The sequence below is a fragment of the Procambarus clarkii genome, chromosome 29, assembly GCF_040958095.1.
Source record: "Procambarus clarkii isolate CNS0578487 chromosome 29, FALCON_Pclarkii_2.0, whole genome shotgun sequence".
NCBI lineage: Eukaryota > Metazoa > Arthropoda > Malacostraca > Decapoda > Cambaridae > Procambarus > Procambarus clarkii.
In genome coordinates, this window is record NC_091178.1 from 15,156,088 (window position 1) to 15,179,038 (window position 22,951).

General features: G+C 46.8%; 1 protein-coding gene across 1 annotated transcript in view; it reads left to right on the forward strand.

Annotated features, from left to right (window-relative positions):
• The window catches only part of amon (prohormone processing protease amontillado), a 252,356-nt gene that overhangs the window by 186,591 nt on the left and 42,814 nt on the right, over window positions 1-22,951 (forward strand). Inside the window, exon 3 of the mRNA XM_045753517.2 lies at window positions 18,743-18,886. Within this exon, the coding sequence (XP_045609473.2) occupies window positions 18,743-18,886 (144 nt within the window). The remainder of the gene's footprint in view (window positions 1-18,742; window positions 18,887-22,951) is intronic.

A 22,951-nucleotide genomic window follows, 5' to 3' on the forward strand; every position in this document is an offset into this window, starting at 1 on the left:
TACCAGCTGGGCTTCGTCAGGCCGACAACCTGGCCCACTTGTCACATCCATGTCGGTGGAGCATAGACGACTCGTCCTCTCGACTGGTGCATCGCATTTTGATATAAAAATTCCCCCAACGGCCAAAATATGAGGTAATATAAATAATAGCAGCGCGCAAAAACTGACGTACTGTGACGTTTTCTATTACTTGGTCCTCGGTACATCTTTTTCGGGACGTTGTGACACCGCAAGAGTATGGGCTGAAAACTCACACACCTTTCTATGAAGGATCTACCTGTCTGCCCAGTGATTGCACTCATACGTCCGGCTAACCTATCCACGGATATGTCTCTCCACATCCCCTGGATTATCTATCCTTTCATGGCTGGTAACTCTCCTAGTGTCTCCGCGCCATTTTGGGGTTGGCTCTAGCCACTGTCCCCCGGTTCTCAGTTTGCCATTTCTGTGTCCATCGTCCAATTTCTGTGAGTGCACACGCCTGGACCGAAGGCTGGCACTAGGATCTAGCTCTTGGACCTGGCTCTAGTTATTAGACCCCCGTTCTTGGTTCTCTATTCTGACACCTCCTTCCCCGGCGTTCAGTTCCAACGCGTTTGCACACAGTCGTACTCCGACCTATTCTAGGATAACCTATCCCTGCCGATTCACACCTAGCCGTTTGTGTTCGACCCATGGCCAAGCAGTTCTGTGTACAGAGTTCTGTGTTCTGTGTACAGAGTTCTGTGTACAGAGTTCTGTGTTCTGTGTACAGTGTTCTGTGTTCTGTGTACAGTGTTCTGTGTACAGAGTTCTGTGTACAGAGTTCTGTGTACCGAGTTCTGTGTTCTGTGTACCGAGTTCTGTGTTCTGTGTACAGAGTTCTGTGTACAGAGTTCTGTGTACAGAGTTCTGTGTTCTGTGTACAGAGTTCTGTGTACAGAGTTCTGTGTTCTGTGTACAGAGTTCTGTGTACAGAGTTCTGTGTACAGAGTTCTGTGTACAGAGTTCTGTGTACAGAGTTCTGTGTTCTGTGTACAGAGTTCTGTGTACAGAGTTCTGTGTTCTGTGTACCGAGTTCTGTGTTCTGTGTGCAGAGTTCTGTGTACAGAGTTCTGTGTACAGAGTTCTGTGTACAGAGTTCTGTGTACAGAGTTCTGTGTACAGAGTTCTGTGTTCTGTGTACAGAGTTCTGTGTACAGAGTTCTGTGTTATGTGTACAGAGTTCTGTGTACAGAGTTCTGTGTTCTGTGTACCGAGTTCTGTGTTCTGTGTACAGAGTTCTGTGTTCTGTGTACAGAGTTATGTGTACAGAGTTCTGTGTACAGAGTTCTGTGTACAGAGTTCTGTGTACAGAGTTCTGTGTACAGAGTTCTGTGTTCTGTGTACAGAGTTCTGTGTTCTGTGTACAGAGTTCTGTGTTCTGTGTACAGAGTTCTGTGTTCTGTGTACAGAGTTCTGTGTACAGAGTTCTGTGTTCTGTGTACAGAGTTCTGTGTACAGAGTTCTGTGTTCTGTGTACAGAGTTCTGTGTTCTGTGTACAGAGTTCTGTGTTCTGTGTACAGAGTTCTGTGTACAGAGTTCTGTGTTCTGTGTACAGAGTTCTGTGTACAGAGTTCTGTGTTCTGTGTACAGAGTTCTGTGTACAGAGTTCTGTGTTCTGTGTAAACACTCCAGAAGAAGAGTGTCACTGGCATAACAGGTGAGTTGCTATCTCTTGCTGCGTCTGGCTCCACTGTTGACCTCTTCGCCTATTCCTATTCTTTTATTCCCCTCCCCTCTCCCCCCTTCATTAGGAGGTTGTGATGATAGCGGATTCTATTACGGTTATCGGACTTTTGCAGCAGAATTGGAGAACTAATTTAGATGGAATATTAACGAAGCTTATAATAACAGTTAATATGATAATTTCTCGTAAATGAAAGGCTATACTTGCGAGTGTGGCACAAGTTATAATTAAGGGAACCATAATTAGACGATGGAGGGCGGCCATCGCGTGAGGAAGGTGGGTAATTGAGGCAGCCATTTGTGCAGCGTGAGTGCTTACTCATCCTCACCCACCCACCCATTAACTCGCCTCCCCACACTTACCTATCTATCCCCCATTATTTAGACGTAATCAGCGTGTACATTCAGCTTTTCTTGTTACTGTTTTAAAGCTGTTACTAATAACACAGGTAAAAAAACATACTATATGCAAACTAGAATGACTGGATTTAACACTTCTACATCAGCAGACGAGGAGTCACAATAACGTGGCTGAAATATGTTGATCAAACCACACACTAGAAAGTGAAGGGACGACGACGTTTCGGTCCGTCCTAGACCATTCTCATGTCGATTGTGAAACGTCGTCGTTCCTTCACTTTCTAGTGTGTGGTTTGGTCAACACTTCTACATCAGTTTGTTGACGTTCATCAGAGGCCTGAAACTGGAGCTTCCTTGTATAGGAGGCTCTGACTCACGGTTGATAAACCATGTCTGATGATAGAATGATGAGGTCTTGGTTGATAAACTAAGGCCAGCCTCCAGACACAGCAACCTCCAGGGATTGCAGCCTCCAGGCACAGCAACTTCCAGCCTCCAGTATGTGTAAGAACATTACCTGCGAGTGTGGGCAGAGATACGAGGTCCTTGGTCAGTGGGGCCAGACACGCCATCATGCTTACGACGACACAGGAGGCGTTGTGAGCGCCTGTGAGCTCCCCGCCAAGCTTGGCTTCTGCTGTCATTAACCACCATTACTCAAGCTGCGGTTGAAGCTTTGGCCTCGCTCCGGGGTGAGGTGGCGCTGCAGCAGCACTGTTCCAACCCTTACCTCTCTCTCTCACCCCTCACTCCTACACTCACATTCACTACTCCCCTTTCTTCTTTACTCGCACAACTCACCTTATCCTCTTCACCCTCACTTTCACCCTACACCTCACCCTCACCTTCCCCCCTCACACTCCTGGGCTGAAACGGAGGGCAAATCAATAGTATTTGACGTGAGGGTAATTACCTCCTCAAGGTAATTCAGACTTTTTGGAAGGTAATGAGCTTAGAGGAATATTTCAGTAGTCCCGGACGGCAGTGAATGAGGGAAGTGTCCAGACGTTGATAATATTACTCAGCACTCTCCAGTACTGCAGTGCGGCAGTGACGGGGAGTGTCCCTGGAGGCTGGTGAGGAGTGGGAATGCCTGTAGGCACTCCCACTCCTGGCCACTTCCCACTCCTCTTGTTGCGTCGCCTCTTGATGACGACGGAAAGTTGTCACAGTGTGCTGGAACTCTAGTGAAGGGGGTGAGGTGGTGTTGCAGGATGGGTCAGGCCGCAGGTAAGCTGCTGTTGCGGTCAGGGCGCAGGTAAGCTGGTGTTGCAGGATGGGTCAGGCCGCAGGTAAGCTGGTGTTGCAGGATGGGTCAGGCCGCAGGTAAGCTGGTGTTGCAGGATAGGTCAGGTCGCAGGTAAGCTGCTGTTGCAGGATGGGTCAGGCCGCAGGTAAGCTGGTGTTGCAGGGGAGAGCCTGGACCACAGCCGGAAGTGGGGTGACATTAAATGTGAAGCAGGTGCAGCGGGAGGTGGAGTGCCTAAGCAGGAAGCAAGGGGGACACAGCACGACCACTAAGAAGGAAGCAGCAGGAGGTAACGGAACGACGCTGCAGGAAGAAGGGAAACAATTCATCCAGAGAACCTGGACACAGGTGAAGGTGTTCTACCAACCCGTCCTCCTAAGGTTCTCCAACGTCATGAAAACAGTCAATTTAAAGTGACCTCTCCTAACCTACCACCCAAAACAGAACTCGGGACAGGACGTCACTTTCCCCAGCCGCTTATATTTTTTAGTACGACAATTTTTGGCCTCGTGTAACGCATACGAGCCAAAAGCGACGTTCTTTGTAGGAGGACTGGTTGCTTCAACACAGACTTGGGCGCGTAGTGTTGAAGGAACTGGAAGAGCCAAGCAGTCAGGTGTGTTGACGAGCCTTGTCATGTGCACTACCATCTGCACTATTCATGTGCACTACCATCTGCACTATACTCTACACCTCCTCTACGCTCTACCACATCTACACTCTACCACATCTACACTCTACCATTTCAATTGCATTTTGTGAATGTTGTTTCCTACATTCTACACAACTGGAAGCTCACCAATATTCCCATAATTTCTAATATTCTTAGAATGAAATCCTCTTTTCTTGCATTCTGGTGAGGGAGGACTCTGTGTAATGGGGCCCCGGCGCTGTCTTGCTGTGTATACTCCGCTCTCGGGGCATTGTTATGCTCAGGTCATTGTGTAACGTTGAATATCATGTTTTATTCTGAACTTTTGTGTATGTTTCTCCCTTTTATCTCTAAAATATAAAACAAATGTCTGTCTGTTTGCGTGTCTGGGTATTAGATGCTGCAGGTCAGACGCTTGGGGGAAGTCTCACCAAACTTTGCAGGGTGACTGTTGGCTGTTCCGGGATGATCACTGGCGGACCCGGGTCAAACACCAAGCTCCATCTTCACTGATTCATCTTCTATCTTGAGTTATCTTGACATGATTTCGGGGCTTTAGTGTCCCCGCGGCCCGGTCCTCGACCAGGCCTCCACCCCCAGGAAGCAGCCCGTAACAGCTGACTAACACCCAGGTACTTGTTCATTCTCAAGTGAGAAATGAGAAGACTTGATGATTGATGAAGATTAAGCCACCCAAGAGGTGGCACGGGCATGAATAGCCCGTAAAGGGAACACTTGAGGTGTCCTGTATCATGTGTATATTCCTGAAGATGTCACATTGTTGACGAAACCTCGAAATAGAATGAAAAAATGAGTAAGTGGTCGTGTAGTGTAGTGTAGTGTAGTGTAGTGTAGTGTAGTGTAGTGTAGTGCAGTGTAGTGTAGTGTAGTGTAGTGTAAGTGGGTGTGTCTCCTCGCCCACTAGACGGTAGAAACTATTTTCGTGGAATACATTTTAACCTTCAGGGAAATGCATGCTCTGTCCTCACTCCTAAAATAACACTGAAAAATAGGAGTAAAATTTTCCTTTTATATGATGAATGGTAACTAAGTGAATGTGTGTGTGAGGGGGGGGGAGGGGAGGGGAGAGAGAGAGAGGGGAGGTGTGTGAGGGGTCGAGGGGAAGAGAAAGAGAAAGGCGTGGGAAGGGGGAGGGGTTGAAAGAGGCAAGGGGAGTGCCTGCTATAGTATCAATTAACTGGGAATGGTGTGGGCGCTGCCTTAACGACACACAGTGGCAGTTTTAAGTGGAGGTTGTGTGTCTTACTGCACACACTTAACAGCGGCGAGTGTGTGTGTGTGTGTGTGTGTGTGTGTGTGTGTGTGTGTGTGTGCTGCACACACTTAACAGCGGCGAGTGTGTGTGTGTGTGTGTACTCACCTAGTTGTGTTTGCGGGGGTTGAGCTCTGGCTCTTTGTGTGTGTGTGTGTGCTGCACACACATAACAGCAGCGAGGGTGTGAGAACCTGTGTGTGTACTCACCTAATTGTATTTACGTGGATGGAGTTTCGGCTCTTTGGTCCCACCTCTCAATTGTCACTTAACTGGTAATTACGTCAGTGTGGTTACAGGATGAGAGCTACGCTCGTGGTACCCCGTGAAAAATTACTGTATAACAAAGATTAAATGAATATTATCAAATGTGATGACGAGAGAGAGAGAAGGAGACGCGAGTGTAGGGAATGGTGCTGGGACTGTTCGCTCTCATTACACAGTTTTCTTACTGATAACAGAGCAATTTGTGTAGGAGGTTGAGAGCCGTGTCAGGGGATAGGAGCAGCGGCTGGTGCATGACCGTCCAGGTTAGGAAGACTGGGATAGGAGGAGGAGAGGCAGTCAGAGGGCGGCATGAAGATTTAAGAACTGAAAAAAATGGACAATCTGATATGTGTTTTTTGGTGTTAGGAGTTAAGAGTTGGGGATGAAAATATCGTGGTAAGATGTGGAATACAAGAGTGACAGGCGTTGTATTCGTACGTTGCTCGTACGTACTCCTGTGTCGTTAGCACTTGGGCTGTGACAAAAACACTGGTTGGTTTCTATTTTCCAGACATTGTTTTGTTCATGTTTCTAACAATCGCCTCAATTCCTGTCCCTGGAAACCACATCTGCTTCGCTATCTTCCTTTCCTAGGCGCTGACACTACTCTCTAATGTGACGTGAGAATCTCCAAGTATGACTTTTTCTTCCTTAGTTGTCCTGCCGTTGATATTGAGTCCAGTACCGTCACTGTGATGATAACGGTAACAGGGAACTTACAGTTTCAACCCAAACACCAACAGCTTTTCCTTTCCAATGAGAGTTGTTCCAGCTATCCTGTTGGGTCTCCTGTATGACTCCCATGTGGGTAATCTCCCACCCTGCACACACTCCCCTCAGTACTCTACTGAATCTGCTTGATACCGGGCTTGTTCGGGTTCTGGGAGTTCTTCTACTCCCCAAGCCCGGCCCGGGGCCAGGCTTGACTTGTGAGAGCTTGGTCCAACAGGCTGTTGCTTGGAGCGACCCGCAGGCCCCACGTATACACAATCTCTGCTCTTCGATCTCTCAGTCTTTATGGACAGACGTATCACACACAACCTGTGAAGCAGTCATCACCAGGTTGTAACAACACTCCAGCAGGCAGCCAGCCAACTGGCACTCGACAACACAACCAACTCATCACACACAGACCAATTCTAGTATCGCTTTGGGTGGTTCCAGGTGAAGGTTATACACGGTGGCAGTATGCTGGACGGTACGTATGAAGGTCAAACTGACGTGCACTGGTAACTCTGCTGGCGTGCAGTCTCTGGCGTGCAGCGTCTGCCCTGCAGCCTCTGGCCTGCAGCCTCTGGCGTCAGGTTTCAGGTTATATATACTGTTGACTTCTCTGTTTCGGACAATTCCCTCTACTTCATCCAATTCTGTTTTTGAGGTTTTTCTCACTCCTATTCCTGGCGTCATAATTTTGCACTTGTTCTGGTTATTAAAGTTCGTTAGCCATTGTGAGGGTTTAGGGACGAGTGTGTCTCCTGGTGTGTGGGGGGGGGTTATGTGGTTAGTAGTTGGTGGTGGTTAGTGGTGGTAGTGGTTGTTGCTAGCGGTGGTGGTTAAATGAGGTGGGTTACTAGTGATGATGATTAGTGGCGTTAATTGTGGTGGTGGGTAGTGGCGTTAATGGTAGTGGGGATAGTTACTTGCGGTGATTGTTGTGGTTAGTGGCAGTAATGGTGGTAGTTAGTGGCTGTGGTGGTTGATGATTAGTGGTGTTGATGGTGATGATGGTTTCTGGCGGTATAGTGATTATGATAAGCAGCGGTGATGTTGGCGGTTAGTGGGGACTGTCGATGGCGGTGGCTAGAGATGTGTTAGCATTGCAGCATCTCCGGTGCAGTGTTGGCGGGGATGCTGCACCGGCCAGCACTCCTGACTGCACCGCCAGCTGGTGCCTCGCACACACGTGTGAAGCACCAGCTGGCGCAGATGACAGCAGCTGGGGTGTTAAGTAAACAAACTTACCCCTCAGGGAGAGTCTGCGGCAAAACGAGGTTTTTAAAGGCGGGCTTTAGTGCTTGTGAGAGAGAGCATCATTGCCAGGCCAGGCGCGCAATTACACAGCCAGTTGGCAGACATTCTTAGAGAACCGGAGCAGCTGAGGTTCACGCCTCATTAGTGTGAAGTGTAGGACTCTCGGGTACACACGACCCCTCTCACGCTTCTTGCGTCTCCTATGACGCAAGTGTCACGCTTCTTGCGTCTCCTATGACGCAAGCGTCACGTTTCTTGCGTTTCCTCCTTGCGAACATTTTTTTTTTCGAACAGTGTTTCGCTGACGTCCTTTGTTCGAATCTCACCTCTGTAAATGTTTTACCCACATACTATAAATACAAAATAATTGCCAACAGAACCCCGTCCGGCAGGATGTGGTGCAGGACGGGCTGCAGGACAGGCTGGTGGACGGGCTGGTGGACGGGCTGGTGGACGGGTTGCAGGACAGGCTGGTGGACGGGCTGGTGGACGGGCTGGTGGACGGGTTGCAGGACAGGCTGGTGGACGGGCTGGGGGACGGGCTGCAGCCTTGCCACCCCTTCCCATTTTCCTCTCACAATGGAGGAAAATATTTTCCTGTGAATTTAGTTACCACTGGGAGTTAATGGTGGGCGCTTCAACGGTACATTAAGCACTATCCGCCTTGTTTAGTAAATGGGTTAACGCGCTCCCCTCAGTGCCCCTAACTGTGGCATTGTTTGGTCCTGCCGGCCACAGTCGCCACAGTCGCCACAGTGGCCTGATCGCTGCTCCAGGCTCCCACACACAACATATAGTGCCATGTTATGGACTGGAGGCGGAAGTATGTTTCTTTCGGGGAGTAGGGGAAGAGTGGGTGTTGGTGCGGTGGTGTTGGTGAGGTTGGTGGAGGGAGGAGTGTAGTGTGTGGGTGTGGGGAGGGGGGGGGTGTTTGTTCTTTTAGTTGTATTCGTCTAGCTGTGCTTGCGAGGGGGATGAGTTGTAGCTCTTGAGTTCCGTCTGTCGACCTTCAGTCGACTGGTGTAAGGGTTTTCGAGCCTTCTGTGATATCTCATGTGTGCTGTTGACTGTGTTTACTAGTTGTGTTTTTGCGGGGGTTGAGCTTTGCTCTTTCGGCCCGCCTCTCAACTGTCAATCAACTGTTTACTAACTACTTTTTTTTTTCCACACCACACACACACACACACCCCAGGAAGCAGCCCGTGACAGCTGACTAACTCCCAGGTACTTATTTACTGCTAGGTAACAGGGGCACTTAGGGTGAAAGAAACTTTGCCCATTTGTTTCTGCCTCGTGCGGGAATCGAACCCGCGCCACAGAATTACGAGTCCTGCGCGCTATCCACCAGGCTACGAGGCCCTGAGTGTGTGTGCTACTGTGTGTGTGTGTGTGTGTGTGTGTGTGTGTGTGTGTGTGTGTGTGTGTGTGTGTGTGTGTGTGTGTGTGTGTGTGTGTGTGTGTGCTTACCCATAACTTTCTCACAAAGTACATTGTAAAATAATTACTCTCAACAAACTAATAACTCACCTAATGTCCTTCTGTTCTCGTGTTAGCATCTTGAGTGATATTGAGTGATTTTCAACATCAACCAACGCAGTCTTCCCGGCTGGGCACAGGGTCTCATAATTACTCAACAACCTAATAGTTCCCCTTAATGCTCATTTCAGGGCACCGTGAGACAACAACGAGGCACAACCATAGAGTGTCCACGTGAGTCTCTCTCCACTGTCAGTGGTCCTCAGCTTCTCTCATATAATCTCTTGACACACTCATTGTCCCTGGCGTCTGTCTTGTATAACTGTAATTAATGGTCTTAGCTTGGCCTTCACGTGTAAACATCACTCGCCTCTCAATTACTTGGACAAAATTAATTATGTAATCCACCAAACACAAGTACAAATTACAATAGCATTAAATAAACAAATATTCCTAATGAGCAAATAAAACAAATATTTTATCGTTATGATCACATCAAGCTCTGTTGTGTGTTATTTATTTGGTTGTGTCCGTGACCTGCTTCAGCCACTCAGAGAGCTGGGCGTCCACGTAACCTGCTTCAGCCACTCAGAGAGCTGGGCGCCCACGTGACCTGCTTCAGCCACTCAGAGAGCTGGGCGCCCACGTAACCTGCTTCAGCCAATCAGAGAGCTGGTGGCCCACGTGACCTGCTTCAGCCAATCAGAGAGCTGGGCGCCAACGTGTCCTCGGCCGACTGACACAGACAGAACACCACATTTACCCGACTTATCTAATGCCGCTGTGGGACGAACCAATGTGGTGTCGATTTCAAACAAAGTCTGTGATTTCAGATTTGTATCTAACGTTTTCTGGAGGATTAAGGACGGGGTAGTTTGTGGACGATTCTGGTTCTCAATTTAGATCAAACAGGTAACTACGTTCCAGCAGAACGATGCCGCCCAGTGATCCTGGTACGGGGCTAGAGGACATGAGAGACGGTTAAGGCTGAAATGGCAACATTGCCGCCGCCCCTACTCTTCACCCGTGTGTCGCTGTGTGCTTCTTGTGTGTGTGTTCACCTAGTTGTATTCACCTAGTTGTGTTTGTGGGGGTTGAGCTTTGCTCTTTCGGCCCGCCTCTCAACTGCTAATCAACTGGTGTACAGATTCTAGAGTCTATTGGACTCTATCACATCTACATTTGAAACTGTGTATGGAGTCAGCCTCCACCACATCACTGCTTAATGCATTCCATTTGTTAACTACTCTGACACTGAACAAATTCTTTCTAATGTCTCAGTGGCTCATTTGGGTACTAAGTTTCCACCTGTGTCCCCTTGTTCGTGTTCCACCCGTGCTAAATAGTTTGTCTTTGTCCACGCTGTCAATTTCCCAGAGAATTGTGTAGGTGGTTATCATGTCTCCCTTTACTCTTCTGACTTCCAGGGACGTGAGGTTTAGTTCCCGTAGCCTTTCCTCGTAGCTCAGACCTCTCAGTTCTGGGACTAGTCTGTGGCATACCTCTGAAACTTATCTAACTTCTTGTCTTATGTTTAACTAGGTATGAACTCCAGGCTGGAGCTGCATACTTGATTGGTCTGACATAAGTGGTATACAATGTCCGGAACGATTCCTTACACAAGTTTCTAAAGGCAGTTTTTATGTTGGGCAATCTAGCATATGCCGCTGATGATATCCGTTTTTATGTGGTTAATATCACACCGAACCTGGGGACAGGTTCGGTGTGGTATCCATCCACAGATCTTTCTCTCTATTTGACTCTTGCACGATTTCACCTCCCAGATGGTACATTGTGTTTATCCTTCCTGCTCCCTTCGTCTAATTTCATTATTTTACACTTTCCCCGAGTTAAACTTTAGTAGCCATTTTCTAGACCATTCCTCCAGTTTGTCCAGGTCGTCCTGTAGTTTCTGTCTATCTTCATCTGTCTTAATTCTTCTCATAATTTTTGCATCATCATATAACATTTAGAGGAATGAGTCTATACCCTCTGGAAGGATTGTTTACATATATTAGAAACAGGATGGGTCCAAGTACAGAGCCCAGTGGGACTTCGCTGGTGACATCTCGCCTATTTGATGTCTCCCTCCCTCACAGTTACTCGATGTTTTCTGTTGCTTAGATACTCTCTTATTCACTGGAGCACCTTACCTTTTACTCCTGCCAGTTGTTCCAACTTTTCTAACAGCCTTTTATGACGTACTGTGTCAAAGGCTTTCTGACAGTCCAAAAAAATGCAATCTGCCACACCCTTCTCTTTCTTGCCAAATTTTTGTCGCCTGGTCATAGAATTCTATTAAGCCTGTGAGGCACGATTTACCATCCCTGAACCCATGCTGGTGATGTGTTACAAAGCTCTTTCCCTCCAGATGTTCCACGAGCCTTTTCCTCACAATCTTCTCCATCACCTTGCATGGTATACGAGTTAGGGTGTGTGTGTGTATCTGTCTATGTCCGTCTGTGCGTTGGCTGTTGGTGTGTGAGAGAGAGAGAGAGAGAGAGAGAGAGAGAGAGAGAGAGAGAGAGAGAGAGAGAGAGAGAGAGAGAGAGAGAGAGAGGGGGGGCTGTGGGAGTGTGTGTGTGTGTGTGTGTGTGTGTGTGTGTGTGTGTGTGTAGAGAGAGTGTAGTGAGAGAGAGAGAGAGAGAGAGAGAGAGAGAGACGGCTGTGGCAGTAAGAAGAGGTTGTTCGGGTAATCGGTGGAAAGAAAGTAATGGAAAGAGCTTCGCGAATATGGATGAGAGTTGTGAGGGCCACGGAGAGTGTTGTGTAAGTATGGGAGAGAGAGCTGATACAGATGGTAGAGAGCTGTCTACTCCAATCCCCCCGCCCCTCCATCCACCCCCTCCCCCCCCCCACCCCACCCCCCACGAGGGAACACGTTCCTCTGGTATCGCCTCCGTCGTGAAAAATGGACATTGGGTTATTTGTTATTCATATATGCTGACTAGATATACATTTCTTCCACCCTCGCCTACCATGTCTCCCCCCTCTCTACCCCCTCTCTACCCCCCCCCCTCTCTAACCCCTCTCCATCTTCCCCCTGCCACCCCTACCCCCCCTCACATTCCCCCCATACACCCCCCTCCCCCCCCTCATCACTCGCCATCTCTAAAAAGGAACAGAAAATGGGAATATTGTGCCGCCGTGTTGTGAAAAGAGAATCTCGATTTTTTTCCCTAAATTTTGTTTCTGTGTTTTCCGGTAGATTGAAAAAGTATACAGCCGTTGTGTGTGTATAGTGCGGGGAGGGGAGAGGAGGGGGCTCCCCCCAGCGCTGGGACAGTCTTCTTGCAGATATATACACACACCTCTCTTGCTTAATTTGTTTTTTTTATAGGTAGAGGCTTCATTCTGAGGCTACTTACTTCAGCAAAGGCTTGATGCAGCTGGTGTATGAATATCTATATGCCTCTTTAAAGCCTATATGCCTCCTAGGACCCTATACGCTACCTAGGACCCCCCTGTATGCATCCTTGGACCCTATTTGCCTCCTAGGAACCTATATGCCTCCTGGCTTTTAGAGTCCTGCGTTCTGGCGGTCTGCAATGCCTCCTGTCATCAAAACAAAAAACATAGATTTAGACACCGACCGCCAGGTCATAGACATAGAATGGGACCTAAATCTGGCCCCCGTCCATCTGGTCAGTACACCTACTACCGTCCATCTGTCTCCCTCGTCACTGTCTACCGATTCTCTGGCCCGTCTGTGAACTCAACACGTCAGTCAATAGTAAGTTTGGTCTATTATTTTCACGGGTCTGATCACAGGTTAGGTTACAAAACAGAGATTTTTGGTTATCTATGTTTGGTAAACAAGGTTTTGGTGCAAGTTTCTCAGGTGTAATTTATCTCAAAAGAGGCTGAATTGATACTTGTTCATACACGCATTTTATTTAAGCTGTTCCACGATACTTGTTCATAATTTAGTCCCGTACCACTGTGAAGTATCATTACTGTAAATCAATTTTGTAAAAACTTGATAATAATATACTCTTAAGAGTTCTTCCTTTCCAGTGGGCGAATGTCTGGGAACTCTTATATAAAAACCGGTCCAACTTTTCCAACTATTTTGACTAATGGCTCCAAAATTTTCGAAATTCCGATTCAATGAAAATTCATAATAAACCAAAGGAAAAGCGCCTTCCAAAAATCAAAGGGGGGAATATTTCATTAGGGGCATTCTCTCAATATATGGAAGACACGCGGAAAAAAAATATGTAACGGCTGAAAATGCTGAAAGTTCGCGATTTTTTTTTAATTTGGGGGATTTATGTGATGCAGAGAAGCAGTCGGGACACGGAGTCGGTCAGTGAAGTCGGGACACGGAGTCGGGATTGGAAAGTGAAATGACACAAAAACAGTTTAAGAAAGTGTAGGAGTGTGGTCCAGGACGGACCGAAACGTCGTCGTCCCTTCAACTTCTAGTGTGAGGTCTGGTCAACAGTTTAAGAAAGGTTACGAGGAAACATATGCTACTCACACACACACACAACACACACACACACACACACACACACACACACACACACACACACACACACACACACACACACACACACACACACACACACACACACACATCTACCCACGCCCCACCCTCGCGCACACACACACCCACGCTCCGCCCTCTCAGATTCACGCCCACCCACGCTCCACCCTCCACCTCTCTTCTATCTTTCTCTCACCCCTCCTCTCGGCGTCTCCCCCCACCCCACTGTAACCCTCCAATAGGTCGGGGTACTCAGTAATTCCTCCACCCCCCCCCCCCCCCCAACCCCTCTTCTGGCGATAATGGAGGGGTCGTGTTGTGGGGAAAGGGAGGGGGGGGGGGGGAAGGAGCGTCCACGGACGCCCGCATTAACCTCATTTTTGCCACATATTCTTACCTCACATATTCTTACCTCACATATTCTTACCTCACATATTCTTACCTCACATATTTGCGCCCTGCAGCCAGGACTCGAGGAGGAAAGTTCACGCAAGTGTTGTCGACGATTTTATCTCTCTCTCTCTCTCTCTCTCTCTCTCTCTCTCTCTCTCTCTCTCTCTCTCTCTCTCTCTCTCTCTCTCTCTCTCTCTCTCTCTCTCTCAAGTAACATGGTGCATGGCAGGAACAGTGCTCCGCCGTCACTGTTCCTGCTGCTCTTGATATATAAATATATATATCATATATATATATATATATATATATATAAAATATGACTGATTGACCTTATTCATACACAACAAACCTGTCCCTTGTTCATGTACCCTTAACCTGTCCCTTATCATAGTACCCTTAACCTGTCCCTTATCATAGTACCCTTAACCTGTCCCTTATCATAGTACCCTTAACCTGTCCCTTATCATAGTACCCTTAACCTGTCCCTTATCATAGTACCCTTAACCTGTCCCTTATCATAGTACCCTTAACCTGTCCCTTATCATAGTACCCTTAACCTGGCCCTTATCATAGTACCCTTAACCTGGCCCTTATCATAGTACCCTTAACCTGTCCCTTATCATAGTACCCTTAACCTGTCCCTTATCATAGTACCCTTAACCTGTCCCTTATCATAGTACCCTTAATCTGTCCCTTATCATAGTACCCTTAACCTGGCCCTTATCATAGTACCCTTAACCTGGCCCTTATCATAGTACCCTTAACCTGGCCCTTATCATAGTACCCTTAACCTGGCCCTTATCATAGTACCCTTAACCTGGCCCTTATCATAGTACCCTTAACCTGGCCCTTATCATAGTACCCTTAACCTGGTCCTTATCATAGTACCCTTAACTTGGCCCTTATCATAGTACCTTTAACCTGGCCCTTATCATAGTACCCTTAACCTAGCCCTTATCATAGTACCCTTAACCTGGCCCTTATCATAGTACCCTTAACCTGGCCCTTATCATAGTACCCTTAACCTGGCCCTTATCATAGTACCCTTAACCTGGCCCTTATCATAGTACCCTTAACCTGGCCCTTATCATAGTACCCTTAACCTGGCCCTTATCATAGTACCCTTAACCTGGTCCTTATCATAGTACCCTTAACTTGGCCCTTATCATAGTACCTTTAACCTGGCCCTTATCATAGTACCCTTAACTTGGCCCCTATCATAGTACCTTTAACCTGGCCCTTATCATAGTACCCTTAACCTAGCCCTTATCATAGTACCCTTAACTTGGCCCTTATCATAGTACCCTTAACTTGGCCCTTATCCCAGTACTATAACTGATATCCAAACAATGCATAAATACAAAGAAATGTCGACGCCAAAACTAAATATTACATGACTGCTGGTCTATTATATATAGTTAAAAACGTTTCAAATTAAATATTTTACGAAATTCATATTATAAACCTTGAAAAAAGTCCATTTAATATTAGAGGGTCGCGGAAGTCCGCAAAATATTCATATTGTAGGATTATTGTAAGCAATTGTGTACAGTAAAAATAATTATTATATATAATAATTAATTATAATAATTATAATAATATAATAATTATTAATTATAATAATTAATATAATAATAATTTAATAAATTTAATTATTTGTTTAGCTGCCACCTAAATATCTTTTTACAGGCTTCCAAATACAGGCTTTTCTTCGTGTGTGTGTGTGTGTGTGTGTGTGTGTGTGTGTGTGTGTGTGTGTGTGTGTGTGTGTGTGTGTGTGTGTGAAAAGTTTTTAGCAAGACCCTTGGACCTGAATCACGTCTCTGGGGAAGCTGGAGATCGACGATCTTGCTCCAAACATTTTATCATGATACACCTCCCTATTGTGATTTGAACTTTGCATATATATTTAGATGTATATTTCATTCACCTTGAACATGCGACCTATATATATATATATATATATATATATATATATATATATATATATATATATATATATATATATATATATATATATATATATATATATAGGAGGGGTACCACCTCTGGTGCAAGTGTAGGGACCCATAGCCTCGGAGAAGAAAATAAAGAGTACTCAGAGAAGACCTTGTGGATCCTCACTGAACACTTTGAGATCGACGATCGACGATATATATATATATATATATATATATATATATATATATATATATATATATATATATATATATATATATATATATATATATATATATGAAAAACATGAAAATGACATGAAAAACATTTAGTGATGTGTTTCCAACACATTGTCCTATAGGAAAGGTATTTTTAGAAATGACAAATTCAAATCACGATGTAAAAGGTTTTTTTCAATTAACTGTCACACAATCTTTTTTCCATTAAAATATGAATTATTAGTCGTGCTGATTCTCTTTGCAAAATATGTGGAGTCAATTTATATAAAAATCTAAAACGTAATATACTAGTATCGCTTGGCTGACTAAATTCAATGCTTGTATCCAGCATATAAACTAAATGCATTGACTCGCTGAGTACATTGACTCGCTGAGTACATTGACTCGCTGAGTACATTGACTCGCTGAGTACATTGACTCGCTGAGTACATTGACTCGCTGAGTACATTGACTCGCTGAGTACATTGACTCGCTGAGTACATTGACTCGCTGAGTACATTGACTCGCTGAGTACATTGACTCGCTGAGTACATTGACTCGCTGAGTACATTGACTCGCTGAGTACATTGACCAGCTGAGTACATTGACTCGCTGAGTACATTGACTCGCTGAGTACATTGACCAGCTGAGTACATTGACCAGCTGAGTACATTGACTCGCTGAGTACATTGACCAGCTGAGTACATTGACTCGCTGAGTACATTGACTCGCTGAGTACATTGACTCGCTGAGTACATTGACCAGCTGAGTACATTGACCAGCTGAGTACATTGACTCGCTGAGTACATTGACTCGCTGAGTACATTGACTCGCTGAGTACATTGACTCGCTGAGTACATTGACCAGCTGAGTACATTGACTCGCTGAGTACATTGACTCGCTGAGTACATTGACTCGCTGAGTACATTGACTCGCTGAGTACATTGACCAGCTGAGTACATTGACTCGCTGAGTACATTGACTCGCTGAGTACATTGACTCGCTGAGTACATTGACTCGCTGAGTACATTGACCAGCTGAGTACATTGACTCGCTGAGTACATTGACTCGCTGAGTACATTGACTCGCTGAGTACATTGACTCGCTGAGTACATTGACTCGCTGAGTACATTGACTCGCTGAGTACATTGACTCGCTGAGTACATTGACTCGCTGAGTACATTGACCAGCTGAGTACATTGACTCGCTGAGTACATTGACTCGCTGAGTACATTGACCAGCTGAGTACATTGACTCGCTGAGTACATTGACTCGCTGAGTACATTGACTCGCTGAGTACATTGACTCGCTGAGTACATTGACTCGCTGAGTACATTGACTCGCTGAGTACATTGACCAGCTGAGTACATTGACTCGCTGAGTACATTGACCAGCTGAGTACATTGACTCGCTGAGTACATTGTCCCAGCAGAGTACGAAAACCAAGGAGAGTCTCTCAAATTGGTCCTCAACGCTACAGAGATATTGGTCATTCAAAAGACTGTGGAAGATGCTCTTGCTGAACACTGTCAACAGTCTTACAGATTCTAGAATTGCCACAAAAATCTTGCAGCAAGAGCACGTCCGAGGCAACATCCATCTGCCTATGAATGCAAACATTCAAACATCAGGGTCATCGAGAACATATCAAGTTGGGTGCCAAGTTATGTAGGAATACCAGGGAATAACATTGCAGAACTGCTCTACATGCAACTCAGGAGGAGGAGGAATGTAGACATTTCCATACCACAGAGTCTAGCACACACATTTAGAACATGATTAGAGATAGAGCAATTCAGAAGATATATAGTGGCCATAACACAGCGGCTGTAACATCAGGGTCTGAGGGTTGGTACAGGAATTCGACCAAATATGGCTACTAATTTTGATGTAAGGGAACAAGAGAAGAACAGATCTACACATGTACTTCATCAGGCTTGGATAACCATGTGCGTGGGGAAATAGGCTTTCAAATTCCAAAAGAATATAGAGAACAAATGTCAGCATTTTGGAGATAGGCCAAACAGACCACTGGGACATTATCCTACCACAGTGCAAAGGTACAAACCGGACATTATCCTACCACAGTGCAAAGGTACAAGCCGGACATTATCCTACCACAGTGCAAAGGTACAAACCGGACATTATCCTACCACAGTGCAAAGGTACAAGCCGGACATTATCCTACCACAGTGCAAAGGTACAAACCGGACATTATCCTACCACAGTGCAAAGGTACAAACCGGACATTATCCTACCACAGTGCAAAGGTACAAACCGGACATTATCCTACCACAGTGCAAAGGTACAAACCGGACATTATCCTACCACAGTGCAAAGGTACAAACCGGACATTATCCTACCACAGTGCAAAGGTACAAACCGGACATTATCCTACCACAGTGCAAAGGTACAAACCAAATAAGATTAGCACCGAGATTTATCAGTGCAGACATTAAAGACATTATACATAACGTCACTGAAGACAACATACGCGTCATAAACACTCATCCAGTACCTAAAAAAGCCAAGAATGGGTAACGCTTAGATCGCCAGCCAGAGACTTGGGGCCCGCACAGGAATATCCCTACATAAAATGACACTATGTGTCTGGAAACTTGTAACAACTGCCTCCCGTGTCTCCTATTGGTCCCAACAACCACCTCTAGCTTCTTCCAGGGGTTCTAACAACCACCTCTTGTGTCTTACAGGGGTCCTAATAACCATTTCTCGTGTCTCCGACAGGTTCACTGGGCGTACCAGCAGGCCGGTTTCAAGAGGGTGAAGCGTGGATACAATCCACTGAAGGTGGAGAATCTGGTACCACTCCACACCATCCAGAGTCATGAGAACCCCACAGACCCTTACTTCCGGTTCCAGTGGTACCTGGTGAGTATGTAACCCCATAAAGGTGTCCAGTTGAGTTATATCTTATTTTGCATACAACGTGAGTCAGTAGGCGGGATATTGCTAAGGTCAGGTTGTCTGACCTTAGCAATTATAAAGTCACAATTCTAGAGTGTTTGTGACCACAAGTTGTCCAGGGGTCAGGTCGTGGGAATATGTGGTGAGCACAGTGTTGGGTGTACTCACCTGGTGAGTACACCCAACACCGTGCAGCTGGTGAGTACACCCAACACCGTGCAGCTGGTGAGTACACCCAACACCGTGCAGCTGGTGAGTACACCCAACACTGTACACCTGGTGTGTACACCCAACACCGTGCACCTGGTGAGTACACCCAACACTGAGTACCTGGTGAGTACACCCAACACTGAGTACCTGGTGAGTACACCCAACACTGAGTACCTGGTGAGTACACCCAACACTGAGTACCTGGTGAGTACACCCAACACTGTGCACCTGGTGAGTACACCCAGCACTGAGTACCTGGTGAGTACACCCAACACTGAGTACCTGGTGAGTACACCCAACACTGTGCACCTGGTGAGTACACCCAACACTGAGTACCTGGTGAGTACACCCAACACTGAGTACCTGGTGAGTACACCCAACACTGTGCACCTGGTGAGTACACCCAACACCGTGCAGCTGGTGAGTACACCCAACACTGAGTACCTGGTGAGTACACCCAACACCGTGCACCTGGTGAGTACACCCAACACTGAGCACCTGGTGAGTACACCCAACACTGAGCACCTGGTGAGTACACCCAACACCGTGCACCTGGTGAGTACACCCAACACTGAGCACCTGGTGAGTACACCTAACACTGAGTACCTGGTGAGTACACCTAACACTGAGTACCTGGTGAGTACACCTAACACTGAGTACCTGGTGAGTACACCCAACACTGAGTACCTGGTGAGTACACCCAACACTGAGTACCTGGTGAGTACACCCAACACTGAGTACCTGGTGAGTACACCCAACACTGAGTACCTGGTGAGTACACCCAACACTGAGTACCTGGTGAGTACACCCAACACTGAGTACCTGGTGAGTACACCCAACACTGAGTACCTGGTGAGTACACCCAACACTGAGTACCTGGTGAGTACACCCAACACTGAGTACCTGGTGAGTACACCCAACACTGAGTACCTGGTGAGTACACCCAACACTGAGTACCTGGTGAGTACACCCAACACTGAGTACCTGGTGAGTACACCCAACACTGAGTACCTGGTGAGTACACCCAACACTGAGCACCTGGTGAGTACACCTAACACTGAGTACCTGGTGAGTACACCCAACACTGAGTACCTGGTGAGTACACCCAACACTGAGTACCTGGTGAGTACACCCAACACTGAGTACCTGGTGAGTACACCCAACACTGAGTACCTGGTGAGTACACCCAACACTGAGTACCTGGTGAGTACACCCAACACTGAGTACCTGGTGAGTACACCCAACACTGAGTACCTGGTGAGTACACCCAACACTGAGTACCTGGTGAGTACACCCAACACTGAGTACCTGGTGAGTACACCCAACACTGAGTACCTGGTGAGTACACCCAACACTGAGTACCTGGTGAGTACACCCAACACTGAGTACCTGGTGAGTACACCCAACACTGAGTACCTGGTGAGTACACCCAACACTGAGTACCTGGTGAGTACACCCAACACTGAGTACCTGGTGAGTACACCCAACACTGAGTACCTGGTGAGTACACCCAACACTGAGTACCTGGTGAGTACACCCAACACTGAGTACCTGGTGAGTACACCCAACACTGAGTACCTGGTGAGTACACCCAACACTGAGTACCTGGTGAGTACACCCAACACTGAGTACCTGGTGAGTACACCCAACACTGAGTACCTGGTGAGTACACCCAACACTGAGCACCTGGTGAGTACACCCAACACTGAGCACCTGGTGAGTACACCCAACACTGAGTACCTGGTGAGTACACCTAACACTGAGTACCTGGTGAGTACACCCAACACTGAGTACCTGGTGAGTACACCCAACACTGAGTACCTGGTGAGTACACCCAACACTGAGTACCTGGTGAGTACACCCAACACTGAGTACCTGGTGAGTACACCCAACACTGAGTACCTGGTGAGTACACCCAACACTGAGTACCTGGTGAGTACACCCAACACTGAGTACCTGGTGAGTACACCCAACACTGAGTACCTGGTGAGTACACCCAACACTGAGTACCTGGTGAGTACACCCAACACTGAGTACCTGGTGAGTACACCCAACACTGAGTACCTGGTGAGTACACCCAACACTGAGTACCTGGTGAGTACACCCAACACTGAGTACCTGGTGAGTACACCCAACACTGAGTACCTGGTGAGTACACCCAACACTGAGTACCTGGTGAGTACACCCAACACTGAGTACCTGGTGAGTACACCCAACACTGAGTACCTGGTGAGTACACCCAACACTGAGTACCTGGTGAGTACACCCAACACTGAGTACCTGGTGAGTACACCCAACACTGAGTACCTGGTGAGTACACCCAACACTGAGTACCTGGTGAGTACACCCAACACTGAGTACCTGGTGAGTACACCCAACACTGAGTACCTGGTGAGTACACCCAACACTGAGTACCTGGTGAGTACACCCAACACTGAGTACCTGGTGAGTACACCCAACACTGAGTACCTGGTGAGTACACCCAACACTGAGTACCTGGTGAGTACACCCAACACTGAGTACCTGGTGAGTACACCCAACACTGTGCACCTGGTGAGTACACCCAACACTGAGTACCTGGTGAGTACACCCAACACTGAGTACCTGGTGAGTACACCCAACACTGTGCACCTGGTGAGTACACCCAACACCGTGCAGCTGGTGAGTACACCCAACACTGAGTACCTGGTGAGTACACCCAACACCGTGCACCTGGTGAGTACACCCAACACTGAGCACCTGGTGAGTACACCCAACACTGAGCACCTGGTGAGTACACCCAACACCGTGCACCTGGTGAGTACACCCAACACTGAGCACCTGGTGAGTACACCTAACACTGAGTACCTGGTGAGTACACCTAACACTGAGTACCTGGTGAGTACACCCTAACACTGAGTACCTGGTGAGTACACCCAACACTGAGTACCTGGTGAGTACACCCAACACTGAGTACCTGGTGAGTACACCCAACACTGAGTACCTGGTGAGTACACCCAACACTGTGCACCTGGTGAGTACACCCAACACCGTGCAGCTGGTGAGTACACCCAACACTGAGTACCTGGTGAGTACACCCAACACTGAGTACCTGGTGAGTACACCCAACACCGTGCAGCTGGTGAGTTGTTATTATTTAGTTTTTGGAAGGGTTACAAACCTTTTGGGTCATCAATGCATATTAATGAGCTTACACACACAAGTGATGTGTTATCAACACAAGTGACAGTGTTGATAACACTGTCACAGGCCTTTAAAATATTACCAGTGTATTAAACTCAAGATCATCTTAGACTAGTCGAGTAGTTCAAGTGTCAATCCATCTTCATGTTTGGATAGTACATTTTGTAACTATGTACACCATAGTACAAATATTGACGTACTAAGCAGTTAGATAGTAGGATTTTGTACTATTCACTTTATAGTTCGAAAAATAATGAAGCTAAAAAACAAATATTCCTCGGATTAGTATAGCACACATATGTACTATATTAAGCGTCAAATAGCGTGTATTAGGCCTAGGAAGGTTAGGTTAGTTTAGTTTACTTTATCTTTGCAACATAGGTAGAAAATAGTTTTTCCAATTTTAATCCAAATTCAATAGTACCGATTTCTACTTTCTAATTGCGCCGTATGTCGGTATATGTACTATGGTCCTCATCCTTCCTACAATGGATATATTCACTGAAAGATGTACCCTCCCCCCCCCCCCATATCTCGGTGTATATATATACACTGAACATTGACTTAAGTCCCGGACTGTACAGGGGCTACAGGATACTTGCCGGGTGGTCAGTATAAGCTCTTGTGGTGGCCTTA